Source organism: Sturnira hondurensis, unplaced genomic scaffold (assembly GCF_014824575.4).
Source record: "Sturnira hondurensis isolate 20B ecotype Veracruz unplaced genomic scaffold, ASM1482457v3 Scaffold0022910, whole genome shotgun sequence".
Taxonomy (NCBI): Eukaryota; Metazoa; Chordata; class Mammalia; order Chiroptera; family Phyllostomidae; genus Sturnira; species Sturnira hondurensis.
The window spans coordinates 14,509,075-14,526,600 of NW_028095541.1; the positions used below are offsets into that span (position 1 = coordinate 14,509,075).

The window sequence follows — 17,526 nt, forward strand, 5'->3', positions numbered from 1 at the left end:
CCCAGAACACCCCTAAAGCTCATTTTACAGCCCTTAGGACGATTGGATGAGCGCTGATTTGTACATTAAAAGAAGTAATTCTTCCCTTCCTTAACAACCTTGCTTTGTTTCTTGTTTTTCTGAGAATTTCCTTTCTAGGAGATATACTGGCTTGCTCTGAGGATAACAAAGTTCTGATGATTTTACAGCACTCAGAACTGAGTTCCTTTTCAGATTCCTTTTTTATATTTGCTTCTATAGTCAGTAGGAATTCTTAGAATTCCATTTTACAGATATACCGGTGGTCAAAGAAGTAAGAAATAACTAAGATGATGTAGTTTCCAGAGTGCCTTGCTCATGGGAACAATGTATATCAACAGTGTGGTGTCATTACTCCTCCATGTAGCCTTGTCACCAAAAGCAATAGCATTGGGTGAACTGTGGGCATTAAACCATAATTTAAATGGTTTGGAAAATTCAGTGCTTCATTATACATGCTGAATGATAATAGGCGTTTGGAAATAGTGAGTGTTTTTCTGTTTTCCTCCAATTAACGAAATGTCTCAGACATGGTATAGAGCAGGTTTTCTATTTTTATTTGTAATCTTGTTTCCCCACTTACCAAAGAAGCAGTGTATTTTACAAACACTAAGACCTAAAAGATACATTGACACTGTTATGTCACAATTCAGAACCTATAAACAGGACAGGAAATTCAAAAGTAAAATTACAAACAAAGTGAATGCTTTGGTCTTACACTAATTTAATTACATGCCAAATATTCCAAATGGATCCATTTGGAAATGAAGATAAAATATTGGCATTCATTGTTAGGACTAGAAAACTACCTCCAGGGATTTCTGTATATGATTCTATGTTCTACAGGCACTGGAACCATAGCATTGAACAGAAAATGTGGTCACAAGCCATAACATACCACCTGGCACTGTGCCCCAGACCCCGTCACCACAGGCCCTCCATGCACATTCCATTAAAACCAAGGTACCAGGCAAAATCCTTAAGAAAGTCTTCAGAAGACAACACATCTGTAATAAAAATAGGCAGTCTTCTCATGCCGGTTTTCTGAACTACCTAGGAACTAACCAAAACATATAAAATAGTAATAGAAAAAGCAGGAGAAAGTTTGTCAACATACACACTGAAGGGGAGGGGTCTACACAGATACAGGAATGTGCTTTCATGGCTCCAAATAGATTATTCTTCTAAGCTTACATGTATGTTAATATATTAAAATATTAATATATTTAAGTAATTATTATCTTATGAGTGAATTTTATTTATAATTTTTACAATTTTATTTTAAAGTTCTAAACAAAGAGAAGTTTTATAAGCAGTGAAAATTACTGGATTGGCAGAGTGATGCAAAGCTAGTGACTAAGGCACACCCACGGACCAGGATGCCTCACTAAGTTGGGAGCGAATAAAGACTAGGAGGAGCTGCTGTTTTCTGAGATCAAATCCTTGCAGAAGAATAGAGACACACTATATATCAAGAGAAAACTCTTCTACGTAGACCAAGGGAATGAAACTATCAAACAAATACAGTATCTCGGAAGAAGCACAATGATATTCCAGGCCACTCTGCCCCCAACTGGCTGACATGTATCTGAGTATTTATTTCCAGGATGAGCATGATGAGTGCTCAGTGGTAGGAGGAGGAAAGCTGGGCTGCAGACACTGGACCAAGTACCAGAATCCACGGACCTTGGTATTTTGAAGAGTGCGCGCATGGGATGCAGGTCAGCCAGTGGAGGGTCTCCATCTCCTAGTTCAATAGCTGTGATCCCCAGGGACCACGTGTCACATCTGGAATCATACGTGGTATCCAATTGCTGTTCACATGCAATTACCTAGAAGAAAATGAAGAAGAAAAGTGAAGTTTGTGTAGGAGACCATTCTGCGTGGTGTGGGCCCAGCTCCCACTGAAAGATGCACAGGATCCATGCCCATGGGTAGGTTCTCCCGTGGGGGATCAGGTCTGCTATGTACCTAGGCCACTTTGAGTCTTGCTTTTTGCTAAAAACTCCCTCACGGGATTTGTGGCAAACATTTACTGCAGAGTAACCCTAAAATGCATGCTAAACCTTCCAAGGACCAGTGTAACCCGTTCAACCACTCTTGCCTTTTCATTTGCAAATATCCCTCTTCTGTGATGTAATTAGTGGCATTGGCTTCTTTGCTGTCTGTAAAAGGTAACCACAGAAAGCAAACCTGTGCATAGTAAATGAGAACCATCATGTAATGTGCTGAACCCAATAACGGTTGGTCCTGGCTAGGGCTGCAGCTTTTGCTCCCCTTGAGAGAAAAAGCCATGTTGTCCCTTTTCCTCCACAGGATTCGGTAGTCCATGTGAATGTCTCATTTCATCCATAATGACGCACACACTGCGGGCTGGTATCCACATCAGCTGGTGCCCATGAACAGGGACCCAGAGGCCATGAGCCATCGGCATTATGGACAACACACCAACTTGGTGGGAGTTCACGTGCATCGGCCCAGGACTCGGTAGTCTGTGTGAATGTCTCACTGCATCCATAAGGACACGGACACTGTGGGCCGGTGTCCACATCAAGTTTGTGACTCTAAAAAACATGTAGCACCCTGGCCAATGTGGCTCAGTTAGTAGGAGCGCAGGATTCCCAGTCAGGGCACATACCTAGGCTACAGTCACAAGAGGCACCCAATGGATGTTTCTCTCTCACATCGATGTTTCATTCCCTCTCCCTCCCTTCCACTCTCTCTAAAATCAATAATCATGTCCTTGAGTGAGAATTAAAAAAAACATGTAGCAAGATGTTTAGAACAGTGTGTAAGTGTTCAAACTGTTGAAGTTTGGTAGCTGTAAGTGAAAGGAGTAACTTGGGAGAGTAAAAGCTCAAATTGTTATCAGCAGTAGCAGTTTCATTCTGAGAACATAGACTACCTTAGCAAACACAGGTTTGCAAACATAAGGGAAGAAGCTTATGAAAAGAAATATTTGTGAAAATGTCAAACAGAAAAGGCAAAGAAACTATGTCCCAAATGCAAAGAGATGGGATCAAATGTGCAGTTAAAGATTGCAATCAATCACTCCATAAACAGTCGATGAGTAAATGAAGTCGTACATCCTGCCAAGATAAAGAACTTATCTTTGGAGAATTAAAAACGAAGGAGGTAAAGAAAAATAAACTTGAGAGCAGCCGAATTAAATGGTCTTGATTTTTCCTGGCAACTAGAAGGCAAGGGTACCTAAGGGAGGAATGGGACAAGTTTGAACGAATGCAATCAGTTTTATGCCATTAATAAAAGAAAAATATACTGAATAAAAATAAATATTGTTAAAATTTATCAACACTTACTTGGAAGCATACAAAACTGTGAAATTGCAACCAGGTTTTTAAAAATTTCACTAATCAAAGGATATAATTAAAAATGGATTTTCCACAATATTATAAAATAGTATTACATAGAAGAATTACTAAACAATTAGCTCAGAATTTATTTCTAAATATGCAAATATAAATACAGATGAACTGCAAATAATGATTATATCATCAATGATCAGAAAAAGAAAATTCAACTTTATATTTTTTAAGAACTATGTTTTACATTAATTTTTTTTTTTTTTTACATTCTGTGACTTTCAACCCATAAGACAAATAAAAAAATGATTTGGGGATATTTTTATTCTAAGAGGTAGCCCCTGTTGAAAGTTTTAAAATCCACTGGCATTTTTAAGAATTTCTTAAGATAATTTATCCTTTCTCCATATTTTATTATTACATTTACCATTTAACTTTTTTGCAAATAGTAATTAAATCAGTATTAAAATAAAACTAGTAGAGCAGGATTTAATCCTCAAACAAATTTAATTATAAGACTTTGCAATATTAATGTAGTATTTGATTTAATTCTCCTCCTTTCTCTCCTCAGAAAATTGCAGATAAATAGCAGAGCAAAGGTTGCAAAGACAGTTTTTAAACATAAGTGTTCTTTTCTGATAAACATAATTAAAAAGACTGAAGGCATTAACAGTAACTGTGGAGAGATGGGACCCTAGAACACTCTTTTCCTCAACTATTTTGGCAGTTTCTCTCCATCCCAATCGTAATAATGAGAAGAATCTACTAAACCTGAACACAGTCACTCAACCAGAGTGACTCACTATGGAAATCTGTTATATAGGTTAATAGATCTAATCTGATCTTAAACAAAGGCTAGAGGTTTTCATAATATTTCTAAAATAATTTAAAAGCAGAATCTAAATATCATTTATATCGATACACGCTAAGCAATTCAAAACAAATTCAATGAAAAATTAAGGCTGCAGGCAGTTTCTCCTTAGCTCCTCTGATTCGTTCATTCATTCGTTCATTCGATGCTTCATTTGCTCATCTATTCATCCCTGGCAGATTCAGGAGCACCTCCCAGTTCCTCCTCAGACATGCAAAAACCTCACATAAAAACAACACTGTAGCTGAGGGTTTCTTCTATTATAGTAATATTCCAAAATGCATATGGAGACAGATGAGTCATTAAGAGGAATGTCAGAAATGATCAAATATTACATTTGTCTCCCTAAAACTCTATCTGACCTCAGGAGCCATCCAAAATGGTGTTCCTACGGAAGTATTCCGACGGTGCCAGGTGCTGGTCAGCTGCGCAGACACACCTGGAAGGAAGAGACGAGACTTACTTCTTGTGTTAATTTCTCATGTAAAGATATTCCTATCACAATAAGCTTGCTTACAAACTAATATTAAAATTCCGTTCCCTTAAGCTGCCACTGGATTTGAACTCCGCATTAAGGTATCCTAAGTCAAGATTTCTGCATAGCCAAAATGTAGACTGGTCCTCCTGTTTTCTGTTTCTCATATGCAAACCTTGCATCCTTAAAGCCCCATTTCAACAAGTTTTAGGTTTCCTAGGCTGACTTTTAACCTGCATTTGATCATACTAATCTCTATTTTTCTTGACCTTCTGCATTTGTAACTGTCTGTCTGTATCACATATTTCAGCATGTAATTGTGATTTGAATGGTATGCTTCTTACCCTTCCCCCTCCCTCTGCTCACTATCAAATTCATCAGATTTTGGTGAGTCTGAGAATATTTTATGGTGGTATGTACCTAGTAGGTGACAGGAAGTTTCCAAATCAACAGTATCTATTTAAAGCAACACCATTAATAGAACCCATTCTTTTTATTCAGAGAGAATACAGACCAAAGGACTACAATGAAGTGGTACAACCAAGTATTTCAATCATGTCATCCCATTAGTCCCACCAGGTTAGACATAATGCTAACTGGCCCTCAAGACAATTAGGAGGAAAGTCTCTCTCCTTGCATTTTACACTCTTGCTCTTCACACAGAGGCCTGGTTACTTAGCTGTGGTGGTTCAGTGCTGCTTCCCTTGACCTTCTCTGGAACTGATGGGTTATAACCAAATCATGGGCTTTCACTCCCTGATTGCCCTGATTTGAAAAGTACCTCCTGGATGTCACCTTTGTTTTAGGCTCTGGATGTTTATCTGATGAGCCAAGTAGAACAAGGCACTGATAGAAATGTAAAATTGGATGTATTTGATTCCTGTAAGATGGCATTTGACCTTCATCATAAAACTCAACCAAGTGGGCATTTCTCTAACAGAAATATGTTTGCCCCTAACGTAGAACCTAAACATACCTAGTACTTAACTATGTTTTGCTTCTACATTAATTGCATCTCTTAATGTCTGACTCCATCTACACATAAATCCTGTCCTAAACAGAATCTTATCTGTGGCCTTATCTGTTCCCCTTTAAAAAAGCTTACTCACAGAAAAGAACTATCTTCACTAAATCTTTTCTTTTTCAAATCCAAGGGAAATTTTCTAATCTGTGCTTGAAGATTCTCCCATAAATATTTTCTAACAGGCTTTATGATGAAAGAAAGTCAACATTTAATATCACATTTCTCAAAAAGACATCCTCTACGTCTACCTCTACTCCAGGCCTTCTACCTTACAAAAAAGTTAAATTTAAATCAACATTTTTATCTTGTTTTTTTTTTCTATTAACTAAAGGAAGAAGCAATTAAGCTTGAATTTCACAGTAGTATTAGTATATATAGTAATTTATTTATGTAAGTGGAAAAATACACAAATTTTAAAAGCAATTTAATTTTAAATTGATTCTAAATTTGCTAAAATTTAAGGGTTTCCAAATATCTGTGAAAAAATTTTAAATTTAACTCTTGGTGGACATTTTTGTTTCAATTTCATAATGAAAGTTTAAGAATTCATGTGTATGGTGTTAAGTTGGTGGTCAAGTTTCATTTTTTCACATGTAGCTGTTGAGATCTTCCAACACCATTTGCTGATGAGGCTTTTACTCCATTTTCTACAACTTCCCCCTTTGTTGAATTAATTGACCATAGAGGCATGGGTTTATTTCTGGGCTCTCTATTCTGTTCCATTGAGCTATATATCTGTTCTGATGCCAGTACCAGGCTGTTTTGATTACAGTGGTCTTACAATATAGTTTGATATCAGGTATTGTGAGCCCTATTACTTAGTTATTCTTTCTCAGAATTACTGAGGCTATTCAGGGTCATTCATGGTTCCATATACATTTTTGAAATGTTTGTTCTATATCTGTGAAATATGTTACTGGTATTTTAATAGGGATTGTGTTGAATCTGTGAATTGCTTGGGGTATTATGACACTTTGATGATATTAATTCTTCTAATCTATGAACACAAAAAATTAACTCAAGGTAGAAAAAAAGACTTAAATATAAGTTGCAAAACCATAAAAGTCTTAGAGGAGAACATAGACAGTAATATTTCAGATATTCCATGTGGCAATATTTTCACTGATATGTCCCCTAGGGCAAGGGACATAAAAGAAAGAATAAACAATGAGACTTCATCAAATTAAAAAGCATCTGAATGGCTAAAGAAAACATCAGCAAAATATAAAGGGAACCAACTGTATGGGAAAATATATTTGCCAATGATATCTCAGACAAGGATTAGATCTTCAAAGTATATAAAGAACTAATGACTGCACACCAGGAAGATGAACAAACAAAATTTTAAAAAATGGGCAAAGGATCTGAACAGAACTTCTCTAAGGAGGACATACAGAGGGCCAAAGACATATGAAAGGATGCTCAGCATCACTAGCCATCAGAGAGATGCTAATTAAAACCACAATGATACCATTTCACACTGGTCAGAACAGCCATCATAAAGAAATCAACAAACAAGTGCTGGCGAGGGTGTGAAGAAAAGGGAACCTTAGTACACTCTTGGTGGGAATGCAGACTGGTGCAGCCACTGGGGAAAACAGTATGGAAGTTACTCAAAAAAGTAAAAATGGTACTGCCTTTTGACCCAGTGATTTCACTGCTGGGAATGTAGAATCACGAATCAGCAATTCAAAAGAACTCATGCACCCCTTTGTTCATAGAAGCACTATTTACAATAGCCAAGTGCTGGCAGCAACCTAGGTGCCCATCAGTAGATGAATGGATCAAAACACTATGGTACATTTACACAACAGAATACTACACATCAGAAAGAGAGAAGGCACTTCTGCTCTTCATGACAACATAGATGGAACTGGAGAGCATAATGCTAAGTGAAATGAGCCATGGGTTAAAAGACAAATACCATATGATCTCACTTATAAGTTAGCCTAGTGAACAACACAAACAAGCAAGCAAAATATAACCAGAGACATTGAAATAAAGAACAAACTGACAGTAACCAGAGCGGAGTGGGGAGAGGGATAATGGGAGAAAATAAGAGACAGTGCATCAAAGAACATGTATAAAGGGCACATGGACAAGGACAATGAAGGTGGGGGAAGATTGAATGTGGGAGGTAAAGGAGAGTAATGGGGGAAAATGGGGACAACTGTAATTGAACCACAATAAAAAGGTTTAAGAATTCAAATGTCAAGTAAGTGAAATAGAAAAGGAAAGGAGAAAACCACAACAAAGCAAAAAATCAGAAGTATTGCTTCTGGCAGAAAAGTGACATCTTAGATTAAATATGTGCTACATTTTCTCTTTCTGGGTATGAAAATTATGTCATAATTGGCATTTTTCAGTAAGTATTTGTGTCTTGGTATCTGAATTTATAGACATTTATAGCAGAAATGATTTCACAGGAAATATTTATGAAGGGACGATGAGAAAAGGTTTTTAGGGGTGGGGCATGTGACTCAAGGTAGAACATTCAGACTCTCTTCCTTAGAAATGTGAACTTGAGTGGAGACCCTGAGGGAGGCAGATACCTAGAGCTGAGTCAACCAGATAGCAAGGCCCTAAGGATTAGTAGAGATGGTGCTGCCCCAGAGGTCCAAAGCTGCCATAGCTCTCTTCTTAAGAGGCTGGATGGCCCAACGCTCCCTTGACTTTGTAAGCCAGCAGTGTTTTCAGTTCTTGCCCCAGTTGGTCAATGAGTTTCTGTTGCTTACAACAAGGGAACCCTGACTAATACAAGATCCTAACGATTTTACACCTGAAGGTGCAAATGTTTAGCCTCCAAACTATTTAATCACACCTCCCAAACAACAAAAAATGCTTAAGTAAGTACATGGTACACAGATATAGAGGCAGTCTATTCCCTAAATATCTACTGGTATATTAATATAGACATTATGAAATCTAAAATGATCATTTTAAAGGATGAAAATAAAATAACTGTAGCAGAAGTATGAGTATTTCTTTCTGCATGCCAATGATATTTTTTGCAAACACCCTGGTATTGACTGACACCCCCTCCGAAGACATTGGTGAGGTAGTGCTGGGGTAATGAATTACAATGCTCCTAGAGTCTCACGTACCTTTTAGTGCCTGCTGAGATACTGCAGGAAGAATGTTTTATACCTACTCCCTATAAACTGCATGGAAACAAGAAAAATTCAGCCCCAGTTATAAAGAAGGAAAAACAGTCTCAAAATAAGTTTAGAAGAAAAAAATGCAACTATGTAGAATAAGAAACCACTGAGTCATAGAACATTGGGTGATTGTCACATTAGAAATAGGATACACACCCAACTATGAAAGTGACAGATGAATCATTTTCCAAATCTTGTGTTTGTTGACCGCTTCTGCAGTGATTGTTAAACCTCCAGACCATTTACCAACATAGCTGAACAGCTTCAGAGTTGGAAGGCAACTCAATGGCTCTAAAGTTCATTTCAGATTAGTAAACTTCAGCTGGAGAGAAAAATGAGTTTCCTGAGGACAAATGGCATTTTTACCCAAGACAAATTCTCACAAGGGAAGGAGCTATGGAGGTAGAAAAATATAAAATTCTATTAAAAATGATTGACACAAATAACTTTAAAAGGCAACAGGAATCTAAATGATGAGTTCAGGAGCCCTAGGATGTCAAGATTAGCAAAATCATCTCGTCCAGAGAGGAACTAATGGAATAAGTCACCAAAGTAAACAGTTATATAAGCATCTCAAGGGAGAAAATGCCAAAGGGTGGAAAATTCCAGGCAGAAAGTTTGGATAGTGAAAGGTTATTGAAAGAACAGCAGGTCAAAGAGAGATCAGGACTGAACAGAAAACAGTAGAAGAGCAGACAATAATCCATTGAAAGTCAAAGGCATAGGAACATGAAGCAGGTTCATATTAATGATTCGTTAGCCCGTTGGTTGATTACAGTGCTGGGGAATTTTCACGCTATGTTAGGCCCCTTCAGTAAGGTTTCCTGGGCTGTTGGATGGCTGTACAGCAAGTTTGTTCCCTATCACATTAGTCCCGCTTCTAGGGAAAAAAATATGCAGGTTTCACACCTGCAGTCAAAAAGTCTCAGGGTCTTAGCAAGTCAGAACAAACATCACATGTGTGGTTTCCAACATGGTTCAAACAGACCAGAAAATTTCAGGGACTTGATTTTCTATAACCATACAGGAAAGCCCTTGACAACTCCAGGGACCAAAGGGAAGACCATAGGATTTTTTTTGTTTGTTTTGTTATAAAGAAAATATTGTAGGAATAAGAACTGAAATTATAAAGATATAGAATTGTTTCAAGAAGAAGGGCCATAAAATTTGTTACACTATCCAATATCCTCATTTTGGTAATGAGGATTAATCTTATGAGTCAAGTTGGCTAAGCCATGGGGCCCAGATATTTGGTGAAACATTATTCTGGATGTTTCTGTGAAGGTGTTTTTGAATAGGTTAACATTTAAATCAGTAGACTTTGAGTGAAGCAGATTATTCTGCATAATGATGGTGAACATCATTCAATGAGTAAAAGGCCTTAATAGAACAAAGACTGACCCCTCACTGGGCAAGTTCTTCCAGCAAACAGCCTTTGGACTCATGGCACCTCTTTTCTGGGTCCTCAGCTGCCAGCCTACCATCATATTTTAGAGGTTGTCAAGCCTCCAGAGTTACAGGAATCGCTCTCAATCAATCTCTCTCTCTCTCTCTCTGAACTCTGTCTCTCTGGAGAAACCTAATACGATCTTTGGTACTGAGAGTGGTTCTAGAGGAACAGAATCTTAAAAATGAGTTTTCTGAATTGGTTCTGGTGCTTCTGGAATTTGCATTCCAATCTCATTAGACTTAACAACAATATTAGCTCTATTTCTAGTAGTAAAGAGCACTGCTATTCCATAGGCATGATGTGGGAATTGAGATATGCAAAATATCATCACTGGATACTTGTAATCAAACACTTACAAGAGGTCCAGCTCAGGGTGACCATCTATATGATCTCTCTAAACAATTCTGTCAGACTATTGAGTCTGTTGAGATTGGCTGGTTGCTTCTAATGCCACTGGACAGAGTGAGGACAGAAAAGGATGAGCTCGTGGCTTCACATTCCCAGTGCTGCATAAATGACCCAAGAGCTTCTATGTCTACACTTAAAGAGACCCTTCTTTCATATAGCTGAAGAGCTGACATTGCTGAAAACCAAACCCAGAATCTTATCTTGCAAGATTCTAAATTAATTTGCCAACTTTCCATGGTGTCTACTGTTAAAGTGAGGGTATTATTGAAAAGGAAAGGGATCCTGAAAATTGGAATGTGGACCTGTTGAAGCTGGGGACTTTGAACTCCTAAATGATGATGAGTCTTCTTTGCTGGTACAACTGAGCCTCTAACCCCATGGAAGATTAATCTTGCACTGCCTGTGGAAATGGTAATGGCCTCCTCTGGTACACAAGTAGTTGCCTTATTAGATACTGCTTACTCTCTTCAGACCCCACCCTAACCACCTCTCTCTGCTTCCAAACCTACAATTAGACTTAAGTTCCAACATGACCCTAAAGATGAGATGCAAAGTTTGTTTGGTTGGTTGGCTCAGACATAGACCAAATAGTGCTTCCCAGTACATGAACTTGTAATACCAGAACTACATTAGTTTACTCTAGAGGAAGGGATTCAAAAGCTTAAGAATATTGGGATGTTAGAGTAGACTTATCATTTAAGACCTATTCACCACCCACAGGCTACATGTTTCAACAGAACCGTGAGAAAAAAGTTTTTGAGAGGAGCCCCAGCATCCCTGAAGAGCTCTGTTACCATTCTTCTCTGTAGGCTAGAACTTACAATGGGAACTGCTGCCACCAAGCTAGGAAAGTTATACGCAATGGGAATAATTGGATCACAAGGTGGCTGGGGCCAAGTGGTGACCCTCACTTACCAAAAGCAAGGTGGACATGGTTACCATAATGGGCAGCTGAGTCAAAGCAGTACAAGTCTGACTTGCAGAGACTGATAGTGTTGCCTTCTTGATCTCGGTGTTCTTAAAAGTTGTAGGATGGGAAGACTACTAAATTCTTACTTGATCTGTATAAGCAAAATACTTCTAGGTTAAGTGAAAAAAACCTAACTTGAATCATAAAAACAGACAATCATGGCCCCTCAATCAATTTAAAGACTTCATATATTTTATGGACCCAGAAACACTTAATGGAACTTGAGAACCCCAGCACACTGCCCAAAATTTATACTGTTGATCTTTCTCTGACCTTTCAAAAGGAACCAATGGCTTATTCCTAGGGTGCACTGGGGACAAGGAAACAATCAGACTTTTCTGGGATCACGGGACACTAACTCCTGGATTCAGGAGACCCCACAGGTAACTGTGTTCCACCAGAGTAGGCACTTAACAGAGGTGAGGTGAGCTCTGGAGCTTTAGTTCAGGTCTATCTCACAGTAGGCCCATGCTTTTGTTTTCTCATTGCTGATTTAGGAGATTGGAATAAATCAATGATTCTTCATTACTCTTGGATTACAAACTACTTAGTGACTTTCATGAAAGTTTTATACTTTCTCAATAGGAAATTCATATTTCCATGTTTTGCCTATGAGAAATACCAAAAATCTTCTGACATTCCTGTACTTGATATGGCAAATGAAAGTCAAGGTTATCTCCAGTTTTAACATTTAAAAGTTCATGAGATGACACAAGGTAGTTGATCTATGCAACCACTACTTCTTTCAATACTAATGTGATTTCCCTTAAAAATCTGTCTTCTCTCCAGTCCACCTGGTGCTAGATTTTTCCCTTTCTTTAGTCAATTCTTTACTCAGCTCATAGAAATGAAATGGTGTAATGCTTTCTCTAAAGACATCAAGATTACTACTTGCTGCACTCTCCTGGGCTTTGAACACATGAACTATGCAACTAGAGCTGTCTGCACCTGATTTTGCATTTGTGTGTGCAGTACTGAACCTCAGTTATAGAGAATTCAGTATATATAATTCTCCTCATTTAGGGTATACTATCATTATTGATTTTTTTATTATTGTTAAATTACAGTTGTCTCCATTTCCCCCCCATTACTCTCCCCTGCACTACCCACGACCCATCTCCCACATTCAATCCTCCCCCATGTTGTCTTTGTCCTTGGGTCCTCTATACATGGTCCTTTACTTGACCTTTCCCCTTCTTTCCCCTGTTATACCCCTCCCTGCGCCCCTCTGGTCACATTGTTCTTTATTTCCATATCTCTGGTTCTACTTTGCTCGTTTGTTTGTTTTGTTGATTAAGTTACACTTATAAATGAGACCATATGGCATTTGTCTTTTACCACCCATCTTATTTCAATTAGCATAATGCTCTCCAGTTCTATCCATGTTGTCATGAGGGGTAGAAACTCCTTCTTTCTTTCTGCTGTGTAGTATTCCGTTGTGTAAATGTACCATAGTGTTTTGATCCACTCATCTAGTGATGGGCACTTAGGCTGTTTCCAGCACCTGACTATGGTAAATAGTGCTGCATGAACATAGGGGTGCACGAGTTCTTTTGAATTGCTGATTCAGGATTCTATATTCCCAGCAGTGAAATCACTGGGTCAAAAGGCAGTTCCATTTTTAGTTTTTTGAGGAACTTTCATACTGTTTTCCCCAGTGGCTGCACCAGTCTGCATTCCCACCAGCAATACACTAGGGTTCCCTTTTCTCCACATCCTCACCAGCACTTGTTTGTAGATTTATTAATGATGGACATTGTAACCAGTGTGATATTTCATTGTACTTTTAATTTGCATCTCTCTGATAGCTAGTGATGTTGAGCATCTTTTCATATGTTTATGGACCATCTATATGTCCTCCTTGGAGAAGTGTCTATTCAGATCCTTTGACCACTTTTTTAATTAAATGGGTTGTCTTCCTGGTGTTGAGTCAGATGAATTCTTTATATATTTTGGAGATCAAATCCTTGTCTGATGTATCATTAACAAATATGTTCTCCCATACAGTTGGTTCCCTTTTCATTTTTTAGTGGCTTTCTCAAGGTCACAAAATTGTGTAGAAAATCCTACTTCTCATTCAGTTATTTGAAAGTATTTATTGAGCCCTTTCAATGTGCCAGTACCAGGTTCTAGGGACAAAGTGACAGACCAGATGGAGAGCCCTGTCGTCATGAAGCGTATAGCTTGGCAGGTAAGGTGGTCAAAGTAAACATATGGTTACTTGAAAACTACCATACAGTTGGTTCCTTTTTCATTTTGCTGATGTTTTGTTTAGCTATGCAGAAGCTTTTTAATTTGATGTACTCCCATTTGTTTATTTTTATTTTATTTCCCTTGCTCTAGAAGATATAGCAGCAAAAATATTGCTCTGTGGATATCTGAAATACTACTGCTCATGATCTGCTCGAGGACTTCTATGGTATCATGACCTACATTTAAGTCTTTTATCCATTTTGAGTTTATTGCAGTGTAGTGTGTAAATTGGTGGTCTAGTCTCACTTTTTCTTTTTGCATGTGCCAGTCCAGTTCTCCCAATACCATTTATTGAAGAGGCTATTTTTACTCCATTTTATGCTCATGTCTCCTTTGTCAAATATTAATTGACCAAAGAACTTGGACTTATATCTGTGTGTCTGTTCTTATGCCAGTACCAGACTGTTTTGATTACCATGGACTTCTAGTATAGTTTGATATCAGGCATTGTGATCCCTCCTACTTTGTTCTTTCTCAACATTGCTGAGGCTATTCAGGGTCTTCTGTGGTTCCATATAAATTTTTTAAGTATTTGTTCTAGATCTGTGAAATATGCCAGTGGTATTTTAATAGGAATTGCTTGAATCTATAACTTGCTTTAGGTAGTATGGACATTTTAATGATGTTAATTCTTCTAATCCATATACACAGTATATGCTTCCATTTATTTGTATCCTCCTTAATCTCTTTCTTCAGCATTTATAGATTTCTGAGTATAGGTCTTTACCTCCTTGGTTAAATTTATTCCCAGGTACTCTATTTTTCTTGTTGCTACAGCAAATAGGATTCTTTTCTGACATTTCATTGTTGGTGTAGATAAATGTCATACATTTCTGAATATTGAATTTGTATCCTGCTATTTTGCCATATTCACTTATTAGGTCAAGTAGGTTTTGGTGTAGACTACCGTGTTTTCCATGTACACTATCATGTCATCTGCGAACAATAACAGTTTTATTTTCTCCTTTCCAATTTGGATGCTTTTTATTTCCTTTTCTTGTCTGATTACTGTGGCTAGAATTTCCAGTGCTATGTTGAATAAGAATGGTGAAAGCAGACACAGTTGTCTTGTTCCTAATCTTAAGGAGAAAGCTTTTAGTTTTTGCCCATTGAGTATAATGTTAGCTGTAAGCTTCTCGTAGCATGTTCTTTTGACATGTCTCTATCATTCTTTGAGCACTTCCTTACTTTTTTGGCACACTAAGGTCCAGGTTCCTCTTGTATAGCCCCGAAATCCAGTCTTTCTCCAAGAATCCTTGCTTCTTCTTAGTTAGGAATTACATTTAAAAACTGAGTTAGGTGCTTGATGTGCTTGCCTTTGAGGCATCAATGCCTGCGAGCCTTCTTAGTGGAAACATCTAGGTAGCATGTACACACACACACACCCTTACACATGCCATTTTTATTTGGACAATATATCCATCTACAGGAATCAAAGCCACGAGTTCACATTGACCTCTCTGATTCCAATTCAATATGATTGGGTTCAGTTTTTTCCTCTTTCCAGTTGTCATTCTTTTCTCCAACAGTAAGAAACCTGGCTCCCATTGTCCTTATTATTTTTCCTGATTGTATTAAGCCCCTCTAGGTAACAAATCTCTTGTCTCCATCTTGACTCATCTGCAGATGCCTTTGTTACCTAGCTCAGACTCTGACAACCGGACCGGGATCACCATACTCCTAAATAAACTCTCTCCTGTCCTACTCAGGGACTCAATACCCATCCAAGCCACCACTACCACTACCCTGCCAATATGGATGCCGTCCTCACCTGTTTCACATCCAACCACATGCTACACCTTCCACTTCCCTGCTTGCTCTACCGCACCGAAAGGCTTTTGTTCTGGATTATTTGAAAAGAAAGGAAGGAATAAAAGGGCCCTCAAAAATTTTAAGTTCAGATGTAATTGCTTTACTTCATACTGGAAAGTGGGCTTTAATAAATAAATCACAACTTCTCTTTGACTTATATTGCTCATTGGAGATTTGGTCTAAATTTGGGCATGTGGGTAATACGAGATTAAAAGCCATAAAATACTCTGTCATAAGAACAATGCACAAATAAATCACTTGAAGTACATTCTGTACTTTTGTATTGAAATGTTAACCAGTCTATTAGAAATGAAATTCCCCAGAGAGAAATCCATAGAAATGAGAGCCAAGAACTGCCCTTCAGATTTAGTTTCTCTTTCACTTTTCTATTCTGGACAAGGGCTGCTTTTTCAGACATTAGTTGACTTGCCTGAAGGGGGTTGCCTCTTGGGAGGTCATATTATTTATTGATTGATTACACACCAGTGACTACTAATGTATTTCATTAATAACATTTACAAGTTCACTTGTCTTTTTGCTCTCTGGTGGTTTTCTGTGAAAGCATATCCCACTTAGCAAAAAAAGACAACAACAAAATATTTTCTTAACCAGTATTACCAATCTGAATCTTAGTTTTAGTGTAATTAAATAAAAGTTTGTTATTTAAAATAATACTGAATTTACTACAGCAGAAGGCTATTTTGTTGGAAACAGAAGTATCTATTTTAGGAACTCAAATAATTTTCATTAATTATAATGAAAATTATAATTTCATTATATATAATTTCATTATAATAATTTTCATTATTTAGAACTATTTAATAAAATACTTATTTACTATTTATTGAATACCTACTTTGTGTATAGCACTGAGCTGGAGGCTACCAGAGATTATAATTTCATAATAAGGGTAATGGCTCAGAGTTTTTAAAATTTATAAAATGTCAGTAATTTTACTAAGTAGTTCACCTGTATTGCCCCAATTAATCTTCATAGCAATCAACTACATGAGGCAGAGACTTTTTAAATACTTGTAGATGAGGAGATTGACGTCCTTGGAGTTTTTTAGTGGCTTTCTCAAGGTCACAAAATTGTGTAGAAAATCCTACTTCTCATTCAGTTATTTGAGAGTACTTATTGAGCCCTTTCAATGTGCCAGTACCAGGTTCTAGGGACAAAGTGACAGACCAGATGGAGAGCCCTGTCGTCATGAAGCGTATAGCTCGGCAGGTAAGGTGGTCAAATTAAACATATGGTTACAATCAAGTGTGACGACTGGCTGGCTACACAAAGTATAGGGTATTAGGGAGGCGCTCAGCTGGCAAAAAGAAGTTAGCTGTGTCCTTGGAAATTCTCTCTCCAGAGGCTAAAGAAGTTAGGGCAATTTAGACAAAACTTTCTCAACTAATAGCCTGGGTCTTGCTATAGATTCTTATTTTTGAATGTTAAAAACTGAATATTACCTCAGTCATTTTCTTGCATTCCTTCTAGAATAAACCTTAACCTCATCCTAGACAGAGAGATGCCTCAATCAGACTGAAGCAAAGATCATTTTTTAGATAGGCGAAAGAGGAATGTATGCTAATAAATTTTGGAGTCCTCCTGAAAGTATTTGGAAGTAATCAGATTTTTGAGTACTCTGAAGTGCTCAATTACGTATGCCAGAGCTCTAACTGAGAAAGAGTGTGGCACACTTAAGAAACTGAGAGAAGCTGACTAGGCTCTTAGACAACAGGGGAGAAGGCACCTTACAAACACCAGGGC

General features: G+C 37.7%; 1 protein-coding gene across 1 annotated transcript in view; it reads right to left on the bottom strand.

Annotated features, from left to right (window-relative positions):
• The window catches only part of MYO3A (myosin IIIA), a 198,074-nt gene that overhangs the window by 159,230 nt on the left and 21,318 nt on the right, over window positions 1-17,526 (bottom strand). Inside the window, exons 5-6 of the mRNA XM_037037128.1 lie at window positions 4,575-4,651; window positions 1,705-1,850 (exon numbers count right to left, since the gene is read on the bottom strand). Of these exons, the coding sequence (XP_036893023.1) occupies window positions 1,705-1,850; window positions 4,575-4,651 (223 nt within the window). The remainder of the gene's footprint in view (window positions 1-1,704; window positions 1,851-4,574; window positions 4,652-17,526) is intronic.